The following is a 23,541-nucleotide window of genomic DNA, read 5'->3' as shown; positions in this document are numbered from 1 at the left end:
TTAAGAAAAACTGCAAAGTGTAGTAACATTAATAACAGCACAAGTAGATTGAAGCAGCCTATTTTAATTTAAGGTTTGTCGTACTTTTCAAAAATCTGTAGCCTTTCTTTAAATGCTCCTTGTCAACATGTTCACTGGCTTTATCTTCTTTAATGAGTACGCTCTACTTTCTATAATTTAAGCATAATTGTGGCGACCCGTAACGGGACAAGCCGAAAGGAAAAGTAGAAGAACTCTGCAATATACAGCAGGTCTCCCACCGTTAATTTTTTTTACTGTTTATTGCAGTCATTTGCTAAAATAATTTACTTATTTTCCTCATTAAAATACATGCAGCATATTGACAGGAAAAATACAGAACTGTTGATTTATTTATTTTTTTTCTGAAATCATAGAAAACTGAAATATCACACAGCAGTAAGTATTCAGACAATTGCTCAATATTTAGTAGAAACACAATTTTTAGTTAATAAAGCCATGAGTCTTTTTGGGAATGATGCAACAAGATTCATACCAGGATTTGGGGATCTCGTGCCGTTTTTCCTTGCAGATCCTTGTCAGTTCTGTCAGGTTAGATGGTGAACATTGGTGCCCACAAACATTTTTAGGTTCCTCCAGAGAGGGTACAAGTCCGGGCTTTGCCTGGGTTATTCAAGAACAGAAAAAGTTTTATTCTGAAGCCACTCCTTCATCCCAGTCTGAGGTCCTGAGTACTCTGGAGGAGGTTTTGCTCCAGGATATCCCAATACTGGCAGTATTTATCTTTCCTTCCATTGCAACCAGCTGTCCTGCCCATGCAGTTGTAAAACACGCCCACAGGAGGATGCTGCCGCCACCATGCCACACTGTTGGGACTGTATTGTATTGCAACAGGTGATGAGCAGTGTCTGTTTTTCTACACACATACTACTTAGAATTAAGGGCAAAAAGTTGTCATGGTCTCATTAAACCAGAGAATCCTATGTGTCACCATTTTTGTGTCCTTCAGTTTTTGTTTTTGTTTTTTTAAATCAAACTTCAAGTGGGGGCTTTCTTGCACTGAGAGGCTTCCAGCAAACCACTTCCATAAAGTCATAACTGGTGGAGGCATCCAGTGATGGTTGACTTTCTAGAACATTCTCCCATCCACTGACTGCATCTGTGGAGCTAAGCCACAGTGATCTTGGCCTTCTTATTTACCTCTCTCACCAAGGTTCATCTCTCCTGATTGCTCAATTTGGCTGGACAGCCAGCTTTAGGAACTAGGAAGGGTTCTGGTCATCCCCAATGTCTTCCATGTAAGGATGCCACTGTCGTCTCAGACACCTTAAGGGGGTGCTCATTCAAGATGGATCTATGTACCTGCACCACGCCTCTCCACCAGTGGAGTCGCCCAAAGTCTCGAACCCCCAAGTACGAATGGTCAACCGTTTTTTGGCTTCTGGGGTGACTCGGCGCCCTGGGCGATGTGTCCTAATCATGTCCAATCAGTATTGAAGGTGTAAAACCATTTCAAGGTCTATATTTATATGTATTTTCAATTTGTATTTTAATAATTTAGCAAAAAATTCAACACTTCCTTTCTGTCAATATGGGAAGGTGTGTGTAAATTGAGGGGGGAAAATGAACTGAAATGGTTTTAGAAAATGGCTCCAATATAATTTATATTCAAGAGAGTCTGAATATTTTCCATGCCCTATTTATGCTGCTAGGTTTGTATTTGCATTGCTGGGCAGTGTTGCTACTTGATAAAAATTGGGCATACCAGCTTGTTTGTTCAGGGGATGGCCATGTTCACCTGCCTTTAATAAAAAAAAAAAATTCCCAGAGAGTCATGGTGATGTTGGGTTTTTGAACTAATTCAATTTATGCTGCTCAATATTCTCTACCTGGAGTTACCATTTCACCATCAGAAAACTTAGCTTTGAGTACGCTAGTGCCCGCATTTGAAAAGCACGCAATGAGGACACATGACAAATCAGAACCAGGGTGAACTCCCTCTGAGGGTTCTGTGGCGTCCCATCATCATCTCTGATTTGCTTAGAAACCAGATGGTCTTAATGTGTCATATATCAAATAGGGAATTTTTTTTTACTTCCTGTATTGGCTGGTGGACAGGTGGATTCTTTCTCTCTCTCTCCCTTTCACCACGCAGGAATACTAATCCTTAGCCTTGCATCCTCTAATGCAGATTGAACTTTCTTTTTGCGTGCCTGCTCATTTTTTTGCATCTCAGACGCATGACCCACATTAAAGAAGATTCCTGCATTTTAGTTTATTATTGGTGACTACCTTTGTGTACATTGCATTAAAATTTATATCTAAATATCAAGAGGTACATGGTTAAATGCGTGAGATTTACATTTACTCGTTACTGCACTTTTGAAGAAACAATGTAAAGTTCTTCTTCTGTAAAGTACAGTAAAGTGTTCATATTTTTTCTGCACGCTGTGTACTTTTTTTTTCGTGTAATGTTCAATTATTCTACTTTAGCCCTTTTGTCCAAATATTGTGTTTTAGGACTGTTGCTGTGGAGAGATTAAAGTATTTTTTTCTTTGTATTACAGTCAGTGGTGAAAACTGGACGCTTACTCATTAGTCATGAGGCCCCAATAACCGGAGGGTTCGCTGCTGAAATCAGCTCTACAGTACAAGTGAGTGTTTCTATTTTTAGATTTATTTTTTTTTTAATACCACAGTATTAGATTTGTTGTTGTTGTTTGAGACTAGCACATGTAGGAGGGATTATCTTCATAGGATTATGTCTTTACTGCAAAGGTACAGTAAAAACCGTAATTTGCAATAAAGCTAAATAGTCATTCACTGAGTATCACAGAGTAGTACAGCCCTTGTGCAACTACCCCTCCGAAGGCCTCACAGTTTAACATTTACAAGAATGTTAGTTTTATTATCTCCCCTTTCTTTAGGCACAAGTCAAGAATTCTACTCACATAAATAATGTTTTGCTTCCTGCTACTCATGACATGTATTCGGGGTCATTTAAAGGAAGATAAGAAAATTCTGTCAAAGACTAAAGGACAGTTAACTGAAGAAAGAAAGTGGCTTCATATTGTTTTAAAGATTGAACAATGGAATCCAAATAGGACTCAGCGGATTAAGAAGTCAAGGGCGACCTAGGGGCAAATTGGACTCTCCAATTAATGCATGATTTTGGGGATGCGGGAAGAAACCGGAGTACCCAGAGAAAACCCACGCAGGCACGGGGAGAACATACAAACTCCACACAGACAGGGCTGTGTGTGTTAGTGTTTTAAAAAAAAAATAATAATATATATATATATATGTATATATATATAATCATTGTCATTTGACGAGCGGGATCGCGCACCATCGCACTCACAAATCTGCACAGTCGAGCACGAAAAATTACGCGTGTAAAATTTGTTATAAGTAGAAATACATAGATATTGAATGATGTCGCTAATTTTGTGTAGTCTTGACCAATGTTCCCTCTAAACTGCGCTACTGCGCAATGGACTTTTCCGACTTGCGATCTTTAGCTCCTCCCCCCCTTAACTACAGTTGCCATTCCCCACAATCTTCCAAAATGGTGACTGAACATAACAGGTTTGAACTGGATTCTCTATCGCGTATTCCAGATAATATTGGGGTATGTTTTTTGCCAAATGAATCAGACTCGTCCAAGAGAGTTCTACAGAGAGGTCTCAACTATTTCACGCAAGGATATGTACAGGGAATTAAGATTTTGGACGGAGCAGGACATAATGTCAGAGTTACAACGAAACGTTGGCGATCAATGCAAAAAAGTTTGATGCCTCACGTACTTTATATTGAAATCTAAGAGGATGAAATTGTGGAATCATACTGCACATGTAAAGCAGGGTGAGTACTTTTTACTTGGAAAGATCACGACTCATTTCATTGTAGTCTTTATAAGTGAGTGCCTGTAATTATTTGATTTGGCTCGTAATGTAACCCAGTGCTCTGTTTTAAAAGTCCGATGTGATAAAAAATAGATACATTTCTCTTGCATGACGTGGCGCATTTATGTTTCACAAACCCGACTCTTCAGCATAAAATGTTACACATTTCATTCAGCAGGTCGGTGATATACTAACAAAATGAAAATTGTTCTCCTACAATGTATAAAGCACTGATAATAATGGAATTAAACTCGGCAAAGATACTTCTTCCTCACTTCGAACATATAGGCTTGTGTTTGTTGATTATTGTCCACATTTAGTTGTGCATGCAGTCTTTGGCAAGCCTTAATCCATCGTAGACTCTTCCTCTACTGTGTTTTAGGCTTTGGAAAATGAATCAACCAGACCCGTTGTAGTCGAGCAGTATCTTTCATCAGATTTGCATGTTCCCCAAGCGCATCTGAGGACCATTTTGTTCTTAACATTAACATTTCCAAGGGCACGTGACCGATAAACCAGCATTGCTTGTGGGACATAACGACAAGAGGGGCGGGTCAAGCCAGGGGTTCAGACAATGCGGCTATCTGATTGGCTATTATTGTACGAGTGATTGTCACGTCGGAAAGGTCCATTGCACACTAGTCGCACATTCTCAGCGCACATGAAAACCGATCCAAAGCACTGACCTACAGCCTGGCGACTTATTTTTTTTTTTTTTTTTCAACATGAAGCACAGGGTCTCCTGCTAGTTTACCTGACTCCGTCCCCCTCTGGCTTTCAAAGGGGTACACTTATAATTACAAACAAAAATTGTCTGGGCAACATAGAGCAAAGACAGTTTGACATGCTGCTTGTGTTTACTCTCGATAGTAATTGTAAAAGTAAAAAAAACAAAGAAGTGCTGTTGCTTTAATTAATGTGAATAATAGAAGAAAAAGTGGTGAAACTGGACGAGAGTTTCTCTTTTTTGAGGAAAAAAGGTCTGGTCTGAAGCCAAAGTAGAAAGTACAGGATGAGATAGTGTATAATGTTAAAGACTTAAAAGACGTACACTCATAATTAGAAATGTTAGTACTTACGCAGCCCATCAATGTGTTTTAGAATGGATAATATAATAATCAAAGAAATACTGGTTAAACTGGACGAGATCGTGCAGGTGCAGTGCAGGATGAGATGGTGTCTAACGTTAAAATTCCACCTTGGCACAGCCTGATCGAGGATGAAAGCACAGACAATACAGTGCATAAACAGCTAATTCTGTATTTTAGGAGGCACCATAACATTAACCTTGAAACTGTTTGGGAGTATCATTCAGCTTTCAACATGCATTGCTAAAGATATTCTGCAAGCATCCATCCATTTTCTTTGCCGCTTATCCTCACGAGGGTCGCGGGGAGTGCTGGAGCCTATCCCAGCTGTCAACGGGCAGGATGCAGGGTGCAGCCTGAACTGGTTGCCAGCCAATCACGGGTCACATAGAGACCGAGAGCCGCACTCACAATCACACCACGGGGCAATTTAGAGTGTCCAGTTAATGGTCCATGTTTTTGGGATGTGGAAGGAAACCGAAGTGCCCGGAGAAAACCCACACAGGGAGAACATTAAAACTCCACACACGCGGGACCAGGATCGAACCCGTGTCCTCAGAACTGTGAGGCCAATGCTTTACCAGCTGAACCACCGTGCCGCCATTCTGCAAGCAATAATTCAGTTTTGAAAGTTGCAAGTGACCTTTCAAATTTATTGTTCATAGTTGACTTGGTTTAGTTAGCAATGTATTTTTTAGTTTGTTGACATTTTCAGTGTAAGTTTGGGAAAACACAAAATTGTTTTTAAAATATTCTGATGGAATATAATCTGAATCTTTGAATGAGCCATGTAACTTCAATGGTTGATAGTGATCTGACTTCAGTGCATACGTCTGATGTTCCTCACAGTGGTCAAAGGGGGCGCTCACGGGCTTTCTGTGTTTGCTCAGACACGTAAAAAATTAGATGGAACGTTTGTTTTGACATTAATTTACAGGTTTATTTCATAAACGTTGGTACTACAGATGAATAAAGATGATGAGCCACACAATGAAGTTATGGGAAAGAGTAGTGGAGGATAGACTCAGGACAGAAGTAAGTATCTGCGAGCAACAGTATGGTTTCATGCCTAGAAAGAGTACAACAGATGCATTATTTGCCTTGAACCCTGCTCGTGGAAAAGTACAGAGAAACTTAGAAGGAGCTACATTGTGTCTTTGTAGACTTAGAGAAAGCCTATGACAGAGTACCAAGAGAGGATCTGTGGTACTGCATTTGCTTGTATGGTGTAGCGGAGAAATTTGTTAGAATAGTACAGGACATGTATGAGGGCAGCAGAACAGCAGTGAGATGTGCCGTATGTGTGTCAGAAGCATTTAAGGTTGAGGTGGGACTGCATCAGGGTTCCGCTCTGAGCCCCTTCCTCTTTGAGATAGTAATGGGTAGACTTGGACCATGATGTTTGCATATGATATTGTTATCTGCAGTGAAAGCAGGGAACATGCGGAGGAAAAGTTAGAAAGATGGAGGTACACCGTGGAAAGCAGAGGAATGAAGATTAGCCGAAGTAAAACAGAATATACAATATGTGTGCGAATGAGAGGGGCAAAGGAGGAGGAGTGAAGCTCCAGGAAAGAAGAGATAGCGGAGGTGAACAACTTGAAATACTTGGGTCAACAATACAGAGCAATGGAGTGGAGTGTGGTAAGGAAGTGAAGAAACGGGTTTCGCTTGGGTTTAGGTCTGGAGACTGGCTAGGCCACGCCAGAACCTTGATATCCTTCTTACGGAGCCACTCCTTGGTTTTTCTGGCTGTGTGCTTCGGGTCATTGTCATGTTGAAAGACTCAGCCATGACCCATTTTCAATGCTCTGACTGAGTGAAAGAGGTCATTCCCCAAAATTTCACAATACATGGCCTCATTCATCCTCTCCTTAATACAGTGCAGTCGTCCTGTCCCACGTGCAGAAAAACACCCCCAAAGCATGATACTACCACCCCTATGCTTCACAATAGGGATGGTGTTCTTAGGATGGAACTCATCATTCGTCTTCCTCCCAACAGGGTTAGAGGAATTGGGACCAAAAAATTCCATTTTGGTCTCATCAGACTTCAAAACTTATTCCCATGACTCCTCTGTATCATCCAAATGGTCATTGGCAAACTTAAGACCAGCCTTGACATGTACTGGTTTAAGCAGGGGAACCTTCCGTGTCATGCATGATTTCAAACCAATGTGTCTTAGTGTTTTACCAACAGTCACCTTGGAAACGGTGGTCCCAGCTGTTTTCAGGTCATTGACCAAATCCTGTCGTGTAGTCTTGGGCTGATTCCATACCTTTCTAAGGATCATTGAGACCCCACGAGGTGATTTCTTGCATGGGGATCCACTCTGATTGAGATTGACCTTCATGTTTAGCTTCTTCCATATTCTAATGATTGCTCCAACAGTGGACCTTTTTTCACCAAGCTGCTTGCAAAGAAAGGCTACTGTACCAAATATTAACATTGGGTTTCCTCAGGTGTTCAAATACTTATTTGCAGCTGTATCACACAAATAAATCGTTAAATAAATTATACATTGTACTTTCTGGATTTTTGTTTTTGAATTATCTCTCTCACAGTGGACATGCAACTATAATGAAAATTTCAGACCCCTCCATGATTTCAAAGTGGGAGAACTTGTTATATAGCAGGATGTTCAAATATTTATTTTCTTCACTGTATGTTGGTAGAAGGGTGCTGAGGATGGAGCTGCCAGGCAAAAGAGCGAGAGGAAGACCAAAGAAAAGGTTGATGGATATTGTGAGGGAGGACATGAGGACAGTGGGTGTTTGAGAGGAGGATGCACGAGATAGGCTTAGATGGAAAAAGATGGCACGTTGTGGTGACCCCTAATGGGACAAGCTGAAAGAAGATTTCATAAACGTTGGTAACAAAAGAAGCCTCATCCTAAACAAGTAGTATTCACCTGGAAACAGGAAATGTAAGTTAACCGCACAGAGCATGTTCGTAAGTGATGCCAAAAGCACATATTCCGAGCTGCTTCACGTACTGCTAGCACATTTACCTAGAAAGTCATCAACATCATGAGCCATGTTAAAGGAAATTCACTTACACTGAAAACATTTCAGGGACTTAACACAGGTAATGTTTCATTATCTAAGTATAATGACTATGAGATTGTGATTTACTTTGACTTTATCTAAAGTCTAACATTAGACTAGTCTGTGCGTATATCCAAATGCGAACGGTCATTTTCCCCCGTGGTCCTGTGTTTTCTTGAAGTTGAAAACTTTTCCCATGCTTTAGGAAGATATAGATCATCTACTGCTAGCTTTCATCATTGGATTGACAATAGATAGCGCTGTAAATTATGCAAGATTATAAAAATACATCATGATGAAATAAAATGATTTGATTATATGAATATTTAATTTTGAAATTGAATGTCTATTGACCTCTTTAAAAATGTCTGTCACAGTCTGTGACAGACAGTCTCAATAAATTATGATTATGGTATAAGGTAACAAGTACATACCGGGTATCACAACTTTTAAGGTCTTGAGATTCCATGCCTAATCACACCTGCCTATCCGAGCTGTCAATGAGCAGGGTCACTGAACCTGGTTGCCAGCCAATCACAGGGCACATAGAGATAAACAGCCACACTCACAATCACACCGAGAGGCAATTTAGTGTGTCCAATTAATGTTTCATGTTTTTGGGAGGTGGGAGGAAACCGGAGTGCCCAGAGAAAACCCACACAGGCATGGGGAGAACGTGCAAACTCCACACAGGCGGGACCAGCATTGAACCCGGGTCCTCAGAACTGTGAGGCCAACTCTTTACCAGCTTAACCACCATGCTACATATATATATAAATATATATATGCATAGTCACAAAACGTTTTCCTTATTCATATTCTTGAACTCTGTTCAGTCATTGTCAAATTCGCTCCCCTTCCCCTAACACTGTAGGCTTGGATAGCAATGTGTCCATGTTTTCACATTGTGACCTGGTGATGTAAGTGAAATCACTAATTGTGTTAAATCTGCAACCTTCACATAGCCCCAGGCAGTTTGGAGAAAATATTTGGAGGGGGGGGTGGATATTGTGCTTTTTGTTTTCAAAGACAGTGAAGCATGACTTATATGGCTCTGTTGCATTAAATTATTATTTGGTTGTTCTTCAAATATATTTTTTTCTGTGCTGCTAGAATCCTGCAACAAAGTTCTTTTCACAAAAACAATCAAAAAACCTGCTTGAAGTTAGTTGCTTTGAGAGCATATAATCCTTTATAAATCCCAGTGTTCTGTAAAGAAGGTAGATGTAAACAAAACAATTTTTATTCTGTGGAATATTTGCCAAAGTATACACATAAATAGAAATTGTCAAATGATATTCTGCATTTTCCATGTTTTTGTGAAAGTTAAATTTGTGAAAAAGCACTTCTAACGAATTTAGGTTTCAATATAAGTTATTTTGCAAATAGTTTGGTTACATTTTAAGCACGTAAACTTGTCTTGCCAATACAAAATGTAAAAGGGAATTCTTCTGGGGTTCAAATTTCCCTCCATTATTTCATGGTAATTATGTCTATATTTCATGATTATATGTCTAGATTACACACATTGATGATTTGACTTTTTAAGTGAGAAAAATAATTGGAACATGTTACTGATGGATCTTTCTAGTTTCTCACTTGTTGCCTTTTTGTTTGATTGCTTAAACATTAGTGCGTACTTCTGGCTTTGGGTTGGACCTGTGAAAAGCAGCAGTACATTTGGTGTTCAGCAAACGTGCAGACCAGAATGCAGTCTATGAGAGAAAAGAAACATTTTACAGCTGAGAAGAGGGATATGGATGTAAATATGTGCCACCAGGATTTGAATTTGAAATACCACAGAAAACGGGATTTGAATTTGATATGTAAAGTGATCACATTTTCATAGTTGTATTTCAGTGTAACTTTTCATTGTTAAAAATTCAACTGGCTACAGTTTGCTGTCTAAAATTCACCGTCTGTCCAAACCAGGCTGGGTTACTTCAGGTCAGAACCGAACACCCAGCCAATCCAGTTACGCTTTCTTAGTCATGTGACGTCACGTACTAAGAAAGTGTAACTGCGATTAACTGGCTGTTTGTAAGTAGCATAAAAGGAACGATTGAATTCTGAACTATTGTCTCATATTCATCTTTTGATCTGAAACCCAAATGTCTTCACCATACAAAAAACAAAAACAAAGGAATTGACCTTGCTTTTACTTTCTTTTGGATGGGACTGTACTTATGTGACATAACCTGTAATTTTGTTCCTTAAACCAACCACAGCTCAATCTTCTTACAATGGTTTTTCACAATGTATATACTCATACATCAATCAGGGGTACTCATCCTTTTTTCTGGGGCTTTTGAATTGTCTGGTATTATTCCACTCATGCTGCTTTCCATTATATCTGCATGAAACCTGACCCTACAGCATTTTGTTCAACCAGCCAGGCTGTTCTTGGACGTAGTTTAGAAATGTTTCCCAAAGTTTACTGAGCCAAGGATCACATTTTGCATTCCCAAGAAATCTCATTGCACATCACCAAAAATAAATGTCGCTAAAAAAGATTACTGTACAATAGGTTATTTATGTATCTTTTGCCATCTAGTGGAAGAGCATTTATTTGTTCCCTCTGTCATGCTATACATAAATTTCTGGCATAGTTAGTTGAGCAATGATAAATTACCTGTCGTGAATAAATAATTTTCAGATAGATTAAGTGAATTTGGATTATTTCACTCAGCACACCTTATCTGTCGCAGTACACTGATGTGCCATGGCACACTGGTCTGATCAGTTATTTCTACTCATAAAATTCTGGTCCAGATGGTGTTAACCAAGGATGGTGACTTTTTTTTTTAAGCCATATTGACATATTAGGTGCGTAGGACTGCGCCAGAAAGTCAGCCCAATGTTTCCACCGTTGTGCCCCATTGTAAAAGGAATTACCGTTTTTCTTCACAGGACAGTTTTAATAAAAGAATTAAAATGTATTTATATGTTATTCATTTATTTTAAGATCTTTTAGTCTGTTATAGCACTGCAGATCTGAGAGAAATTTTATTTTAGGTATGCTGTATGTCATGTATGCATGACACATCTGACATTGAACTTGAACATAAACTTTCTACTAACTCAGAAATTGCACAAAAGTACTTCTAGTAATGATTATAAAATCGTTCCTTTCATGTTATACGCTAACAGTTCCTTGTTACCCATTTTTTTTCTTTTGAAATACAGTATTGTATTTTTTATTTTTACAATTTTCTGTGCAAGCCGCAGTTTCTAAATTTAAAAAAAAATGTTGAATTAACGAAATTCTTATTTTGTATTTGAATGTATTGTTTAGCAAAACCCATTTTTGCCAAAGTTACCTACCTGTACAATAGCAAGGCAGATGGACATCCTTAATCTTTCTCTTTGTTGACAATGTCTCATGTGGGGTCTGGCAGATAGTGAGCCTCCATCCATCCATTTTCTTAGCTGCTTATCCTCACGAGGGTCGCGGGAATGTGGAGCCTATGCCAGCTGTCATCGGCCAGGAGGCAGGGTACACCCTGAACTGGTAGCCAGGCAATCGCAAGGCACATGGACTGTCAACAGTCGCTGTTTGATTTAATCTGTCTATTTACATTCCCAGTTGATGTTTACAGTGAAATAAATGCAAAATAATGAAGATATTACCCATTGTACATTTAAGCGTATACTTAGCTTTGCCTTACAAATATGCATTTGCTTCATGTTAATACATGATTTGAAACACTACTGATGGACTACCGAATAGCTCCAATGTACACACATAATTCGAATGAAGTTGGGACATTTTTAAATAAAAACAGAACAAAAACATTTCCAAATCATGTTCAACATATTTAATTGAATACACTGAAAAGATGAGATATGTATTGTTCAAACTGATGAACTTTGTTTTTAGCACATAATCATTAACTTGGAATTTTATGGCTCTAACATCTTCCAAAAAGCTGCGACAGGTGGCAAAAAAGATTGAGAAAGTTGAGGAATGCTCATTAAACACCTTTTTGGAATATCCCTCAACTGAATAGGCTAATTGGGGACAGGTGGGTACCATCACTCACCATAAAAAGAGCTTCCCTGAATTACTCATTCATTCACAAGCAAAGATGGGGTGAGGGTAAAAATAGTCTGTTGTTCATCAGCGTACATTTGAAAGAAATTTTGGGATTTAATAACTTGTGGTCTCTACTATCAATAAAATGTAGGTAAAAGAGAGGATAAGTAGTTGAAACATGTACTAGTGGTCGTGTGTTATGATCATATTTGGTAGTAAACGACACATTATTGTGCAAACAACGATATCTTTCAGTGTAGCTGACATTTTGAATGATAATTGTCACCTGTACTCCTATATGAGTGAATCGAGATAATCTAAACTGCATATGTGCAGTAACACAACAAAATTAGTGGTAGTTTGGGGAGCTAACGGGATGGGGCAGTGTTATCCTCTCACCATGTTCCAAAATCAATTATATTGAGCAACATGTAACTACTTTATGTGGGATGTGAGCAGACTGTTGCATTAAAGGATGGGTGCAATTCTACCTGATAAATCCTCCAGATAATTCTTAATCATATTTCAAACCAAATTCTTTGATGTGATACATTTTAGGTATGCTTTATTTTTTCTGTGCAACCCGAAATGGGGACAGGATGTTGTTCACAAACTGAACTGATTCAAGCAGAGAAAGCAAACATCTGCTTTTGAAACTTTCGCTATCCATTGTTGTCTTGGATTTTTAGCATTAAATACAATATTATCAAGCAAAGAGAAAAACGAGGTCCAGCTTTACTCTTATATTTTGGTTACTGTCTGATCTACCATAGTCTGTTGGAAAGAATGTCAAGTTGTGTTCCAGTCACAGGGTGAGGACAAAGAAAGTGATGAAGAGTAGGGTGTGCTCAACCCATTATCCCCATTCATTGCACACGAATTAAACTTAATTTCCTATAATACAACAAATAGCAAGTAATTAGCTTTTTAAGTCTGTGTTTAGGCATAGTACCAGAGTCATTACTGGGGTAAGACAGCACCTTTGTGTAAGGAAAACCCACAATGCTGGAACAGGGCTGTGAAGTTTAGATGCGCAACACACTTGTGACTTGTTGCATCTAAGCCGTTGTCCCTTGATGACATGGAGTGCTGAATATATATTTAATAGCAGTATGTAGAGCCATTTGAACCAAAACATTTCTCATGCAAAAATATAATTATCCATGACTTGTAATGAGTTTAGAAAAATAAAGTTGTAAAGATTTTTTTTTATTTAGATGTCAAGTTATTGTATTTTGAATATTTTTAGAATTAGAGCAATAGTTGAATGTTATGCTGACCTCCTTCCATAGGGTAGGCGCTAGTGATCAATGCAAATCAAAACGAGAAGCCATTCCAAAAGTTTCTTCCCTTTTGCAATTAAGATATTCAATTCTTGAACAGCTAAACTAATATTCCACTGCAACATTCTGCCAGTTTTCTGCCTTGAGTTGTTGTTTTCAAACCCTGCTGGGTCAATCAGTGTTCATATTATATACAATAGACTATCACACGACTTGTCATTTTAATCTGTATACACTCCTTGAACCTTGACACCGTTTGTACAATTGTCATTGCACTGCCTGGCCATACTAATGGGCTCTAAATGCTATAAGACTGCAACCTGGAGTGGAGGCAAGGAAGATCACCTGGAAAGAGGTGTGGGAGATGGATGCATTCAGGGAAAGCTTTACCATCAGAGCTGTGTATGACGTCTTGCCTTCTCCCAAGAACCTAAACCAGTGGTATGCCAAATAAGTGCCTGTTATGCCCAAGTCCTGCAACACTGAAGCACATCCTGGTTGGTTGCATGACCAGCCTTACTCAAGGCCGTTACACCTGGCACCACAACTAAGTGCTGAAGTGTCTCGCTGGTGTTCTAGAGAACCAGCAGATGATTGTGAACACCCTCCCACCTCTGTCAGCTAACTGGCAACCAAGGCTGTTTGTTCGGGAGGGGGAAAGTCAAACCGGCCACACTAACAAGCCACTAGATAGCGGACAGCTGGGCAATGCACGAGACTGGGAGCTGCTGGCAGACCTGGACAAGAAGTTCTGCTTTCCATCTGAGATTACAACTACCACCCTACAACCAGATCTAGTGCTTTGGTCTGCCTCTCTCAAGCTCGTCTCCATCATCGAGCTCAGAGTGCCCTAGGAGGGGGCAGTCGAGGAGGCGTGTGAGCGGAAGCAGCTGAGATATGCAGGACTTGTGGCCGAAGTGCAACAGCAAAGCTGGAGAGCAGAGGTACGCCCGGTGGAATTTGGCTGCTGAGGGTTTATAGCCTCCTCAACATCCGGGCTACTCAGAAAGATGGGAGTCTGAGGGAAGGCCGATCGGCAGCCAGTCAGAGATCTCTCCAAAACAGTGGAAAAGGCCCGCCAGTGGCTGTGGCTAAAGAGGAAAAACCCCAATTGGGCCATCAGGAGAATTGATGGCACCTAGGGGGTGAAACTGGGATGCTGGGATTCACTGTTGAACCCTCTTGAGTGTGTCGTGGGCCTATCAGTGAAACACTTGATGATAGAAGGAAGCCCAATTGATAACCCGTAGGGTGCCATCATTTATTTGAACATCCCACAGAGCCTCATCGGAGCTGAAATAAGCAGAAATAGTGATATCAACATCTAGTCCTACATAATACATAGCCAGAGGTTGATCTGTATGGTATTTGTTTACGCAATAGCATCTGGCTACAGTGTTGGGCAGTGAAACTTCCTGTTCCGTATCTAATATGCCCCATGTGGATGTGTGGGTCTCCACTGTAGAGCTCATGCTTTTCTTGCTCACAAAGCAACTTCAATTTGATACATTTGAAGATCTTGCTAGGGGGATTGGGCAAACATTGGCAAATAAAGATGCACAGTGCTAATAGAGGACTAAGAACAGCTTGTAAAGGTATCCTAGCAAAAGGAAGAGCAGTCGTAAAGAAGTTCCAATTAAAATGAAAATAATCCATTAATACCGCTTCATATAAGCCTGTAATCACTGAAAGAGCACACTTCATTTTGTAATCTCGGTTTCTTATATAGTTATAGGCATAATTTTATGCTGTCTCTCATACTTGTACTGATCTGCTTTTTAATTATCTGTTTTTAGGAGGAGTGTTTCCTTAATTTGGAGGCTCCCATTAGTCGAGTGTGTGGGTATGATACCCCCTTCCCTCATATTTTTGAACCATTCTACATCCCAGATAAGTGGAAGTGTTTTGAGGGAATCAAGAAGATGATCAACTACTAAACTGGAACATGGTAAGCGAGACCTTAGATTTCTTTGAACAAAATGTTTGAAGTGGAAGAATCAAATTTTGATGTATTTATACCCTATGAAAGTGAGTCAATGTACAGCTTGTAATTTGTCATTACGATGAGGTGAAAAGTAGCTTTAAAGAACATCTGGTGGCCATCAGACAAAATATCTCCTCAGCTGTGTAATTGTGTATTTTCCTCCTAGATAATCTCTTCATTGTAAGACATAACTCATAGACCTTTGCATCCATATATTTGAATTTTGAGTTTTCACAGACACCACATCTTCTTCTTTTCCTTTTGGCTTGTCCCGTTAGGGGTCGCCACAGCGTTTCATCTTTTGCCATCTTAGCCTATCTCCTGCATCTTCCTCTCTAACCCCAACTGCCCTTATGTCTTCCCTCACCACATCCATAAACCTTCTCTTTGGTCTTCCTCTCGCCATTTTGCCTGGCAGCTACATCCTCAGCACCCTACCACCAATATACTCACTCTCTCGCCTCTGAACATGTCCAAACCATCGAAGTCTGCTCTCTCGAACCTTGTCAGCCAAACATCCAACTTTGGCTGTCCCTCTAATGAGCTCATTTCTAATCCTATCCAACCTGCTCACTCCGACCGAGAACCTCAACATCTTCATTTCTGCCACCTCCAGTTCTGCTTCCTGTTGTTTCTTCAGTGCCACCGTCTCTAATCCGTACATCATGGCCGGCCTCACCACTGTTTTGTAAACTTTGCCCTTCATCCTAGCAGAGACTCTTCTGTCACATAACACACCAGACACCTTCTGCCAGCTGTTCCAACCTGCTTGGACCTGTTTCTTCACTTCCTTACCACACTCACCATTGCTCTGGATTGTTGACCCTAAATGTTTGAAGTCGTCCACCCTCGCTATCTCTTCTCCCTGTAGCCTCACTCTTCCCCCTCCACTTTTCTCATTCATTCGAACATGATCCTTCACTCACTGTTGAGATGTTTAAGGATGAAGTCAGACCCATGTTGACGGCATCATCCGCAGACCTGTTAGCTCGATAGGCAAACTGCTGTGGGTCCAGCCTGGACCGGTGAAGTTCTTGAGGTGGTCCAGCACAAAGTGTTCAAAGGACTTCATGACCACAGATGTCAAGCCAACAGGCCTGCAGTCATTCAGACCTGAGACTGCTCCTTTTTTGGGATCGGTATGGTGGTGGCGCGTTTGAAGCCGCTTGGTACTTCACACAGTTCTAGAAACCTGTTGAAGATCTTTGTGAAGACAGGAGCAAGTTGGTCTGTGCAGACTTTGAGGCAGGATGGGCACGCAAGGTCATGGCCAGGCGCTTTGTTGATCTTTAGTTCTTTGAAGATCTGCCTCACGTCCCTTTCATGGATGTTAAACGGTGGAGATGGAGATGTTGAAGGGGCCCAGGTGTACAACGTCCACCCCCAATGGCACTACCACAAAGTCGATCATCAAACTGCGTCCTAGGGTGTCCTGGTGCCAAGTCCACGTGTGAACAACCTTTTCTTGAACATGGTGTTTGTTTTGGATAGTCCATGATGAGCACAGAAGTCCAATAACAGAACAACACTCTGGTTTTGCTTGGGGAGTGCTGTTCCTCTCAATCATGCCCTTCCAGGTCTCACTGTCATTGCCCATATAAGTATTGACGTTCCCCAGCAGAATGATGGAGTCCCCAGTGGGAGTGCTCTTTAGTACCCCTTCATCCAAGAACTCAAAAGGGTGGGTACTCTGAACTGCTGTTCGGGGCATAGGCAAAAGTAACAGTAACCCCTCTCCTACCTACCAATCTGGAGGGAAGCTACCCTCTCTTCCACCAGAGTGAAATTAATATACAAGCGCCAAGCCAGAAAGTTTTGCCATCAGTATGCATATGCTGAGTGGATCTCACCACGACCAACTCCAGAGTGAAAGTAAGTCCAACCCCTCTCAAGAGGACATCTATCAATCCCAGCGTGTGGAGAGGCTCGTCGGACTATATCTTGTTGGAACTTTTTGAACTCACCCACTATCTTGGGCTCCTTCCCGAGCAGAGAAGTGATTTTCCACGTCCTTTGATCCAGCTTTTGTAGCCTAGGATCAGATCACCAAGGCCTCTCTTACAGGTAGTGAGCCCATGAGAGGGGAGATCTACGTTACCTGATTGAGCTTTTCTGGCCAGGCCCCCCAGGTGCAGTGCCAGCCACCAAGAGCGCGCTTTCAAGCCCTAGCTCCAAGCCTGGCTCCAGAGGGGTGCCTTGGTGACTCACATCTGGGCAAGGAAAACTTGCATCCATTTATTTGTATTATTTACCTTTTTACTGTGCTTTGTCCGATCCCTCACCTTGGACCTGTTTACGATGGGCGACCCTACTAAGGGTGTGAAACCCAATAAACCTTACCTCCAAGGATGATTGGAGGTAGTTGTAACACCTACACCATGATAATTTGACAGAAAAAATCCTGAAGGAGAATTTCCGGCCATCTGTTCGTGACCTCAAGCGTTTCTGCAGCAGGACAATGACAAACACTTTTAGTGGCCTGGTCAAAGTCCTGATCTGAATCCTATCGAGATGGTTTGCATCCACCTATCTTTAAATGTGGTCTGATAATGTCACAAATGGGGCTCGAGGGCGGGCCCAAATGCACGATTCCAGAGACAAGCAGGCAGTACAGAGGTAACCTTTATTCGATCCAAGGTCAGGGATCAGGCAGACAATCCAAATAAGCAGAGGTAATAATAACGGCACAGGCTTACAAGGGTAGTCAAGGGACAGGCGTGGGTCGGTACACGGAGAGCAGAAGTCAGGCAAACGGGAGTGCGGGAACGAGGCATCAAGGGCAACGGTCTGGCGGAGGACTAGTCGTCCCCCGGGTCCTAAATATTCTGAGAGTAATCAGCCAGGACAAGGTGCAGGTGTGAACTGACTAATTGGCTGGCCACTCCCAGCCTGGGCAGGAAGCCAGGAGGATGACATCTCTCCAGAGCCTCCTTCACCCGCGACTCGACCGCCCAGGTGAAGCCAGACACGAAGCACGCCTCTGGCAGGATAGGAGCGGCCACTGATTCCGTGCGGCGGTGAAACTCGCCATAAGCTTACCAAAGGCCTCCTGGACCACTCGAAGACGTTGTGTGGTGAGGTGAGAGCGCGCAGAGGAGCGGCCACAGAGCTGAAGTTCCGTATGAACTTCCTGTAGAAATTAGCGAATCCTAAAAACCTCTGTACGTCCTTCCTGCTGGCGGGGGTGGGTAAGCGCTGCGCAAGTCCAGCTTGGTGAAGATCCGGGCTCCCTGAAGGAGTTCGAATGCCGTAGCGATCAGAGGCAAGGGGTACCGGTACTTGACTGTGATGTCGTTCAGTCCTCAGTAGTCGATGCAGGGTCGTAGCGTGGAGTCCTTCTTTTTGATGAAAAAAAAAACCCGCACCGGTTGGTGAGGATGAGGGGCGAATGAGTCCGGCTGCCAGCGACTCCTCGATGTAGTCCCTCATGGCCTGGTGCTCTGGTCCTGTTAACGAGAACAGTTTCCCTCTGGAAGGTGTGGTGCCTGGCAGGAGTTCGATCACTCAGTCGTATGACCGATGAGGCTGGAGAGATTTAGCCTTAGATTCAGAGAAAACTTCCCGCAAGTCGTGGTAGCAGGAGGGCACTGCGGTCAGCTCCGAGGCGGTACTAGTTTATGTTAGCCGAACCAGCACGACTTGAATCCCCCCGTTTTCCTGGACAGCGAAACAACGTCTGCGACAATCCTCTCCCCATGTCTTGATCTGACCCGTGGCCCAATCGATGTGCAGGTTATGTTCTCTGAGTCACGGGCTGCCCAAGTTGATGTCGCTGCTATGTGCGTCGAAGACATGAAAGCTAATGCGCTCCGAGTGAGCGTCTGGAAAGCTCATACGGCACATCTGAGTGAGGTGTGTAACCCGACAAAGGAGCTTGCCGTTGGCGGCATAAGCGTTACGAAGCCATTGCGTGGGGCTAGGTAGCTGCCCCCAACGCCTTGACCATGCGGGGATTTATCAGGTTTGCATCCTAGCTGGAATCAATTAACGCAGTCACAGTGCATGAACGGGAGTCCGTTCCTAAGGTGAGGTGAAGAAGTGACCTCCCTGACTCTGCCGCGGTATACTCACCAGAGTGGAGATCCTAATGTCGGGGTGCTTTAGTCGAACCGGGCAGCGGGCGATCAAGTGTGCCAGACGCCCGCAGTAAAAACAGCGACCCTCCCGTCGGCGCCGGAGACACTCCTCCGCTGGCCCGTCAAGACCCTCCACCTGCATGGGTTCAGCCGTGGAGGGCAGCGTGGACGGCCGGGCAGCGTTCGTACTGGACACCTCTCTCTCCCCCTCGGTCATCGCCTCTAGAAACGTACCTTGTTTTTGTCATACATGTCCAGAAAAGGCGCGTCTGACAGCTACTTCTGTTTGACCCAGTTTTGTAGCCCCTTTCTCTGATTGGTTGCCTCCTTTTAAAAGACCCACTTGCCGAGGCCTCTTTATACTCTTGCATGGGCCGACCAGGCTGACTTCATTGTGAGTATCCTGTGTGTAGTTTGGCTTTATATTCGCGCAACCCACACGGACAGTTTTGAAAATGTGCTGCAGTTGTTCTTCAAGTCAGAGGTGTCCCTACAGCTGGCATTACATGCCACAGGGTGGAGTTTCCTCACCACTTTTCGGTCATTTCTTGTAGCCGTTTTTATTTTCCTTTCTGTAATGAGGAACAAAGCAACAACAATGGCAATTGTGGAATAGTGTCTGCTTTAACAAATGGACCCAAATGACCAGAAGATACATATAATAATTCTGCAGAATCAATTCGCAAGGCGGCAGTGGTGTGTGGAGCTGGTAGGAACAGTAAGCAAAGCATACAACTAAAACACACCAATGACGCTAGATTATCTCTGTGGCTTTCTCCGGGCAGCAACCTTTTTTTACGTGTGTATAGCCAACCTGCGGAGGGGTCTTGCACTAGACAATGCGTAGGTCACGTGATCCAGTGCGGGCATCGTCGACCGCGGGAGTATAAAGACTCCTTTGGAGCACGTGTTTGCTCTGTTAGCAATACTGTCTTGGGAGCGTTGAAGTATGAAGTGACATAGCTATGAAATTTGAATTACCGGATTTCAGTCCTCTCATCAGAAAATGTCTGAAACTCAGGAATGTGTGTATGATTTTAATTAATATTTTACATTTACTTAGTTACCCTCGAGCAGTGATTTTTTTTTTTGAAACTTTAGTGGGCCAAGGCACATATTTTATATTTGAAATTTCCCACGACACACCTACAAACTACAAAAATTGATACACATGTAAATTATGTACTTTATGCAATGTATTAAAAGAGCATTTATATGTTCTGTCACTACATCACTGGCATAGATAGATGCACAAAGATCTGTTATTTTTCAGAAATATTTTTTCTGACCAAATTTGATCATTTCTCCTTTAGACGATGCTGAACTTAATCTTTACTGTTCTTGTATTCACATTAGCAGCTTTTAGCTTCACATAAGTGTTTATGGAGCACTGTTATGTTTGTTGGCGGAACTTGAGTGTGAGGCATGACTTTCACCATGTGTTTAAAATGTGTTCCTGTCAAAAGAGAGCCGGCGGCTAGTACTGTCACAAATCTGTGCACAGGTTCAACACAGACATCGCTCACTTAGTGCATGGCCATGTGATTTTGATGTGTGTGGCATGTCCAACGTAGCATTGTCAATGTAAAATCAGATTTGTTATTTTTCTTCAGCATACTGCCAGCAACATCACTGATCCAGATTATTAATGTCATAAGCCCTCCCCCCAAATTCATCGTCATTCAAGTCCAATGCTAATGCTGAGCAGACCTTTGTGACGCTCAAGGCTTCACTATTGCCTGATTACTTCCAGGAGGGCTCAATAATCCTTTTAACTGGGGTGCTTTGAATCACCCACCCTTTGGTTATCCCTTTTTCATTTTCATTTTAAGTTATAGTTACTGAAGTGTTGAACTGAGGGAAATAGTGCCATGAATAACATTCTCAATCAAATCCAAGCAACATCCTTATCCTCACTGTTCACCATCTCCTGCACGACTTTTCCGCCTCATGTGCCATCATTGCCAAGGGAGTCACTTCAACTTTCTCAACCTCTCTTGTTCCAGAGCCAGCTCCTGAAAGCCCTAAACGACGTGCTCACCGTTTTCCTCCTCATGTATCCAATCGATGGTGAGCAGCCAGGAAAAGACACTTTGCTGACCATCCAGTACGAAAGCCGTGTCCAGATGACTCCATGTCCCTGTGTGCCCTCACAACTAATACTTTTACATTACTTCTTATCTTAGGGAACCTTATTCTATGATGTTAATGGTGGTAACTATGATGATATGACCATAGTCCAACATTATGTTTTGTTGCATTTGAGTTTGACTTCAGCAATAAAATTGTATTCTATAATTTAATTACTCATACTTGCCGCCACTCCTCCCAACCCCTTCCTTCACACATTTTATTTTAGGGAAATTTAAAAAACAAAAGTGGTTAGAATCGCCTTTATTTTTATTTGCTGTGATCACAATTTTGTGCTGGCAGACTTTATATTAACAGAGTTCACTACAGTGTCAGAAAAGTTTTGAACACAACTTAGCTAACCACATCCTGATGATTGGATAATTATACAACTAGAATGCATTAAACAACTAGATGCGTTTATTTACTGAATTGGGTTGTTTTTTTCCCTTTATTTAATCACTTGAAAATACAATGGTTATGGAAGTGTTTTTTTTTAAAAGTGCATAATTCCAAATGTCACACTTTTACATCTCTGGTGCTTTGTACCCAGTCTATTTTGTATTGACCAGTGTAGTGGGAGTTCTTCTACAATCCAAACAACATGGGAATTATTTACCAGATTCTCTGACATTAAAGGTGAGTCATGGACCAGGGATTTGGAACCTCCTGAAGAATCTTTATATAACTCTATATAACCTGTTAGTCGCTATTTGAAACCAACTGAACCAAAGTAATTCCCAGTCTATGTATCAGCGAAAGTAAAAAAAAAATAAAACACCTTTTGTTATATAATTGTATGTTAAAAATGTATGACATGACTACAATATCGTGATCTTTTGAAAAGTCATCCTTGTGTGGCCTCATTTTATGCCAGGAGTCCCATTTTCCAAGCCGCTTATCCTCACAAGGGTCACAGGAGTGCCGGAGCCTTTCCCAGCTAACAATGGGTGAATGGTGGGCTACACCCTGAACTGGTCACCAATCAGTCTCAGGGAACATAGCAATATCATCACAGAGCGTAAATCGAGGCCACGCCGCCTGCACCAAAGTCAGGTGTGTGTGTACGACTATATCTTGAGTGACAGCCATGTTATGTCTCTAATTTAAGTAATTTACAATTGATCATGGCATGACAAGAATAGCTACCGTAATCAAGACTAAAGACAGGAGGTGTAATCGATGTGTGTCAATCATTTGCACATGCAGACTCCCAGGGACACATCGCAGGCTCTCACGAAGAAAACACAAGACAAAAACTTAAAAAGATGTAAGAGGACAGCGCTTAAAACAAATCAGAGACAAACATACAGTACAACTGTCTCATATGGGTACAGGTGCCACCAATGTCATTATTCTCACCAGGTCGTCAGGTAAATTGATCACATCTCCAATTTATTAAATGATATTTGTCTCAAAGCTATCAGATATTGCATTTGGCAATACAGCATCATGAATACATCATGTTTGCAGTGGAACTAACTTCCTGTGCTGTCGTGCACGCACATTAGTGAGCTGGGGGTTACATTTAAATCTTGCTAGCATTTTGAAAACTGTAAAATCTACTTTCAGGTTCCCCACCAGAAACAATTCCTCTGCCATGTGTCACCAGCCAGTAATGGCATAAATTTACATAATCATAGAGGAGTGGAGACTTTTGTTTGTCTCCATATGCCCTGTGATTGGTTGGCAACCAGTTCAGGGTGTACCCCGCCTTCTGCCCGATTACAGCTGGGATAGACTCCAGCACTCCCACAACCCTTGTGAGGATAAAAGGCTTAGAAAAAACCTCAGAAAATATATGTGTGTGTGTGTGTGTGTGTGGTGTGTGTGTGTGTGTGTGTGTGTGTGTGTGTGTGTGTGTGTGTGTGTGTGTGTGTGTGTGTGTGTGTATATATATATACATATATATATATATATACAGTGAAAGTATTTGTCCCCTGTTTTTTTTTTTCATAGCTATCACACAAAAGTTTCACATCATTTAACTGATTTTAATCACTCAGAGACAAC

The 23,541-nt window shown here is 41.8% G+C and overlaps 1 protein-coding gene across 3 annotated transcripts in view; it reads left to right on the top strand.

Annotated features, from left to right (window-relative positions):
• The window catches only part of bckdhb (branched chain keto acid dehydrogenase E1 subunit beta), an 85,381-nt gene extending 63,064 nt beyond the window's left edge, over window positions 1-22,317 (top strand). For all 3 annotated transcript variants that reach the window (XM_061821101.1, XM_061821103.1, XM_061821100.1), the window contains 3 exons: window positions 2,547-2,633; window positions 15,135-15,286; window positions 21,405-22,317. In XM_061821101.1, the coding sequence (XP_061677085.1) occupies window positions 2,547-2,633; window positions 15,135-15,275 (228 nt within the window). In that variant the 3' untranslated portion in view covers window positions 15,276-15,286; window positions 21,405-22,317. The remainder of the gene's footprint in view (window positions 1-2,546; window positions 2,634-15,134; window positions 15,287-21,404) is intronic.
• Window positions 22,318-23,541: the final 1,224 nt, after the last annotated feature.

This window comes from Syngnathoides biaculeatus, chromosome 5 (genome assembly GCF_019802595.1).
Source record: "Syngnathoides biaculeatus isolate LvHL_M chromosome 5, ASM1980259v1, whole genome shotgun sequence".
NCBI classification, from domain to species: Eukaryota; Metazoa; Chordata; class Actinopteri; order Syngnathiformes; family Syngnathidae; genus Syngnathoides; species Syngnathoides biaculeatus.
This window is presented reverse-complemented; position numbering and strand designations above follow the sequence as displayed.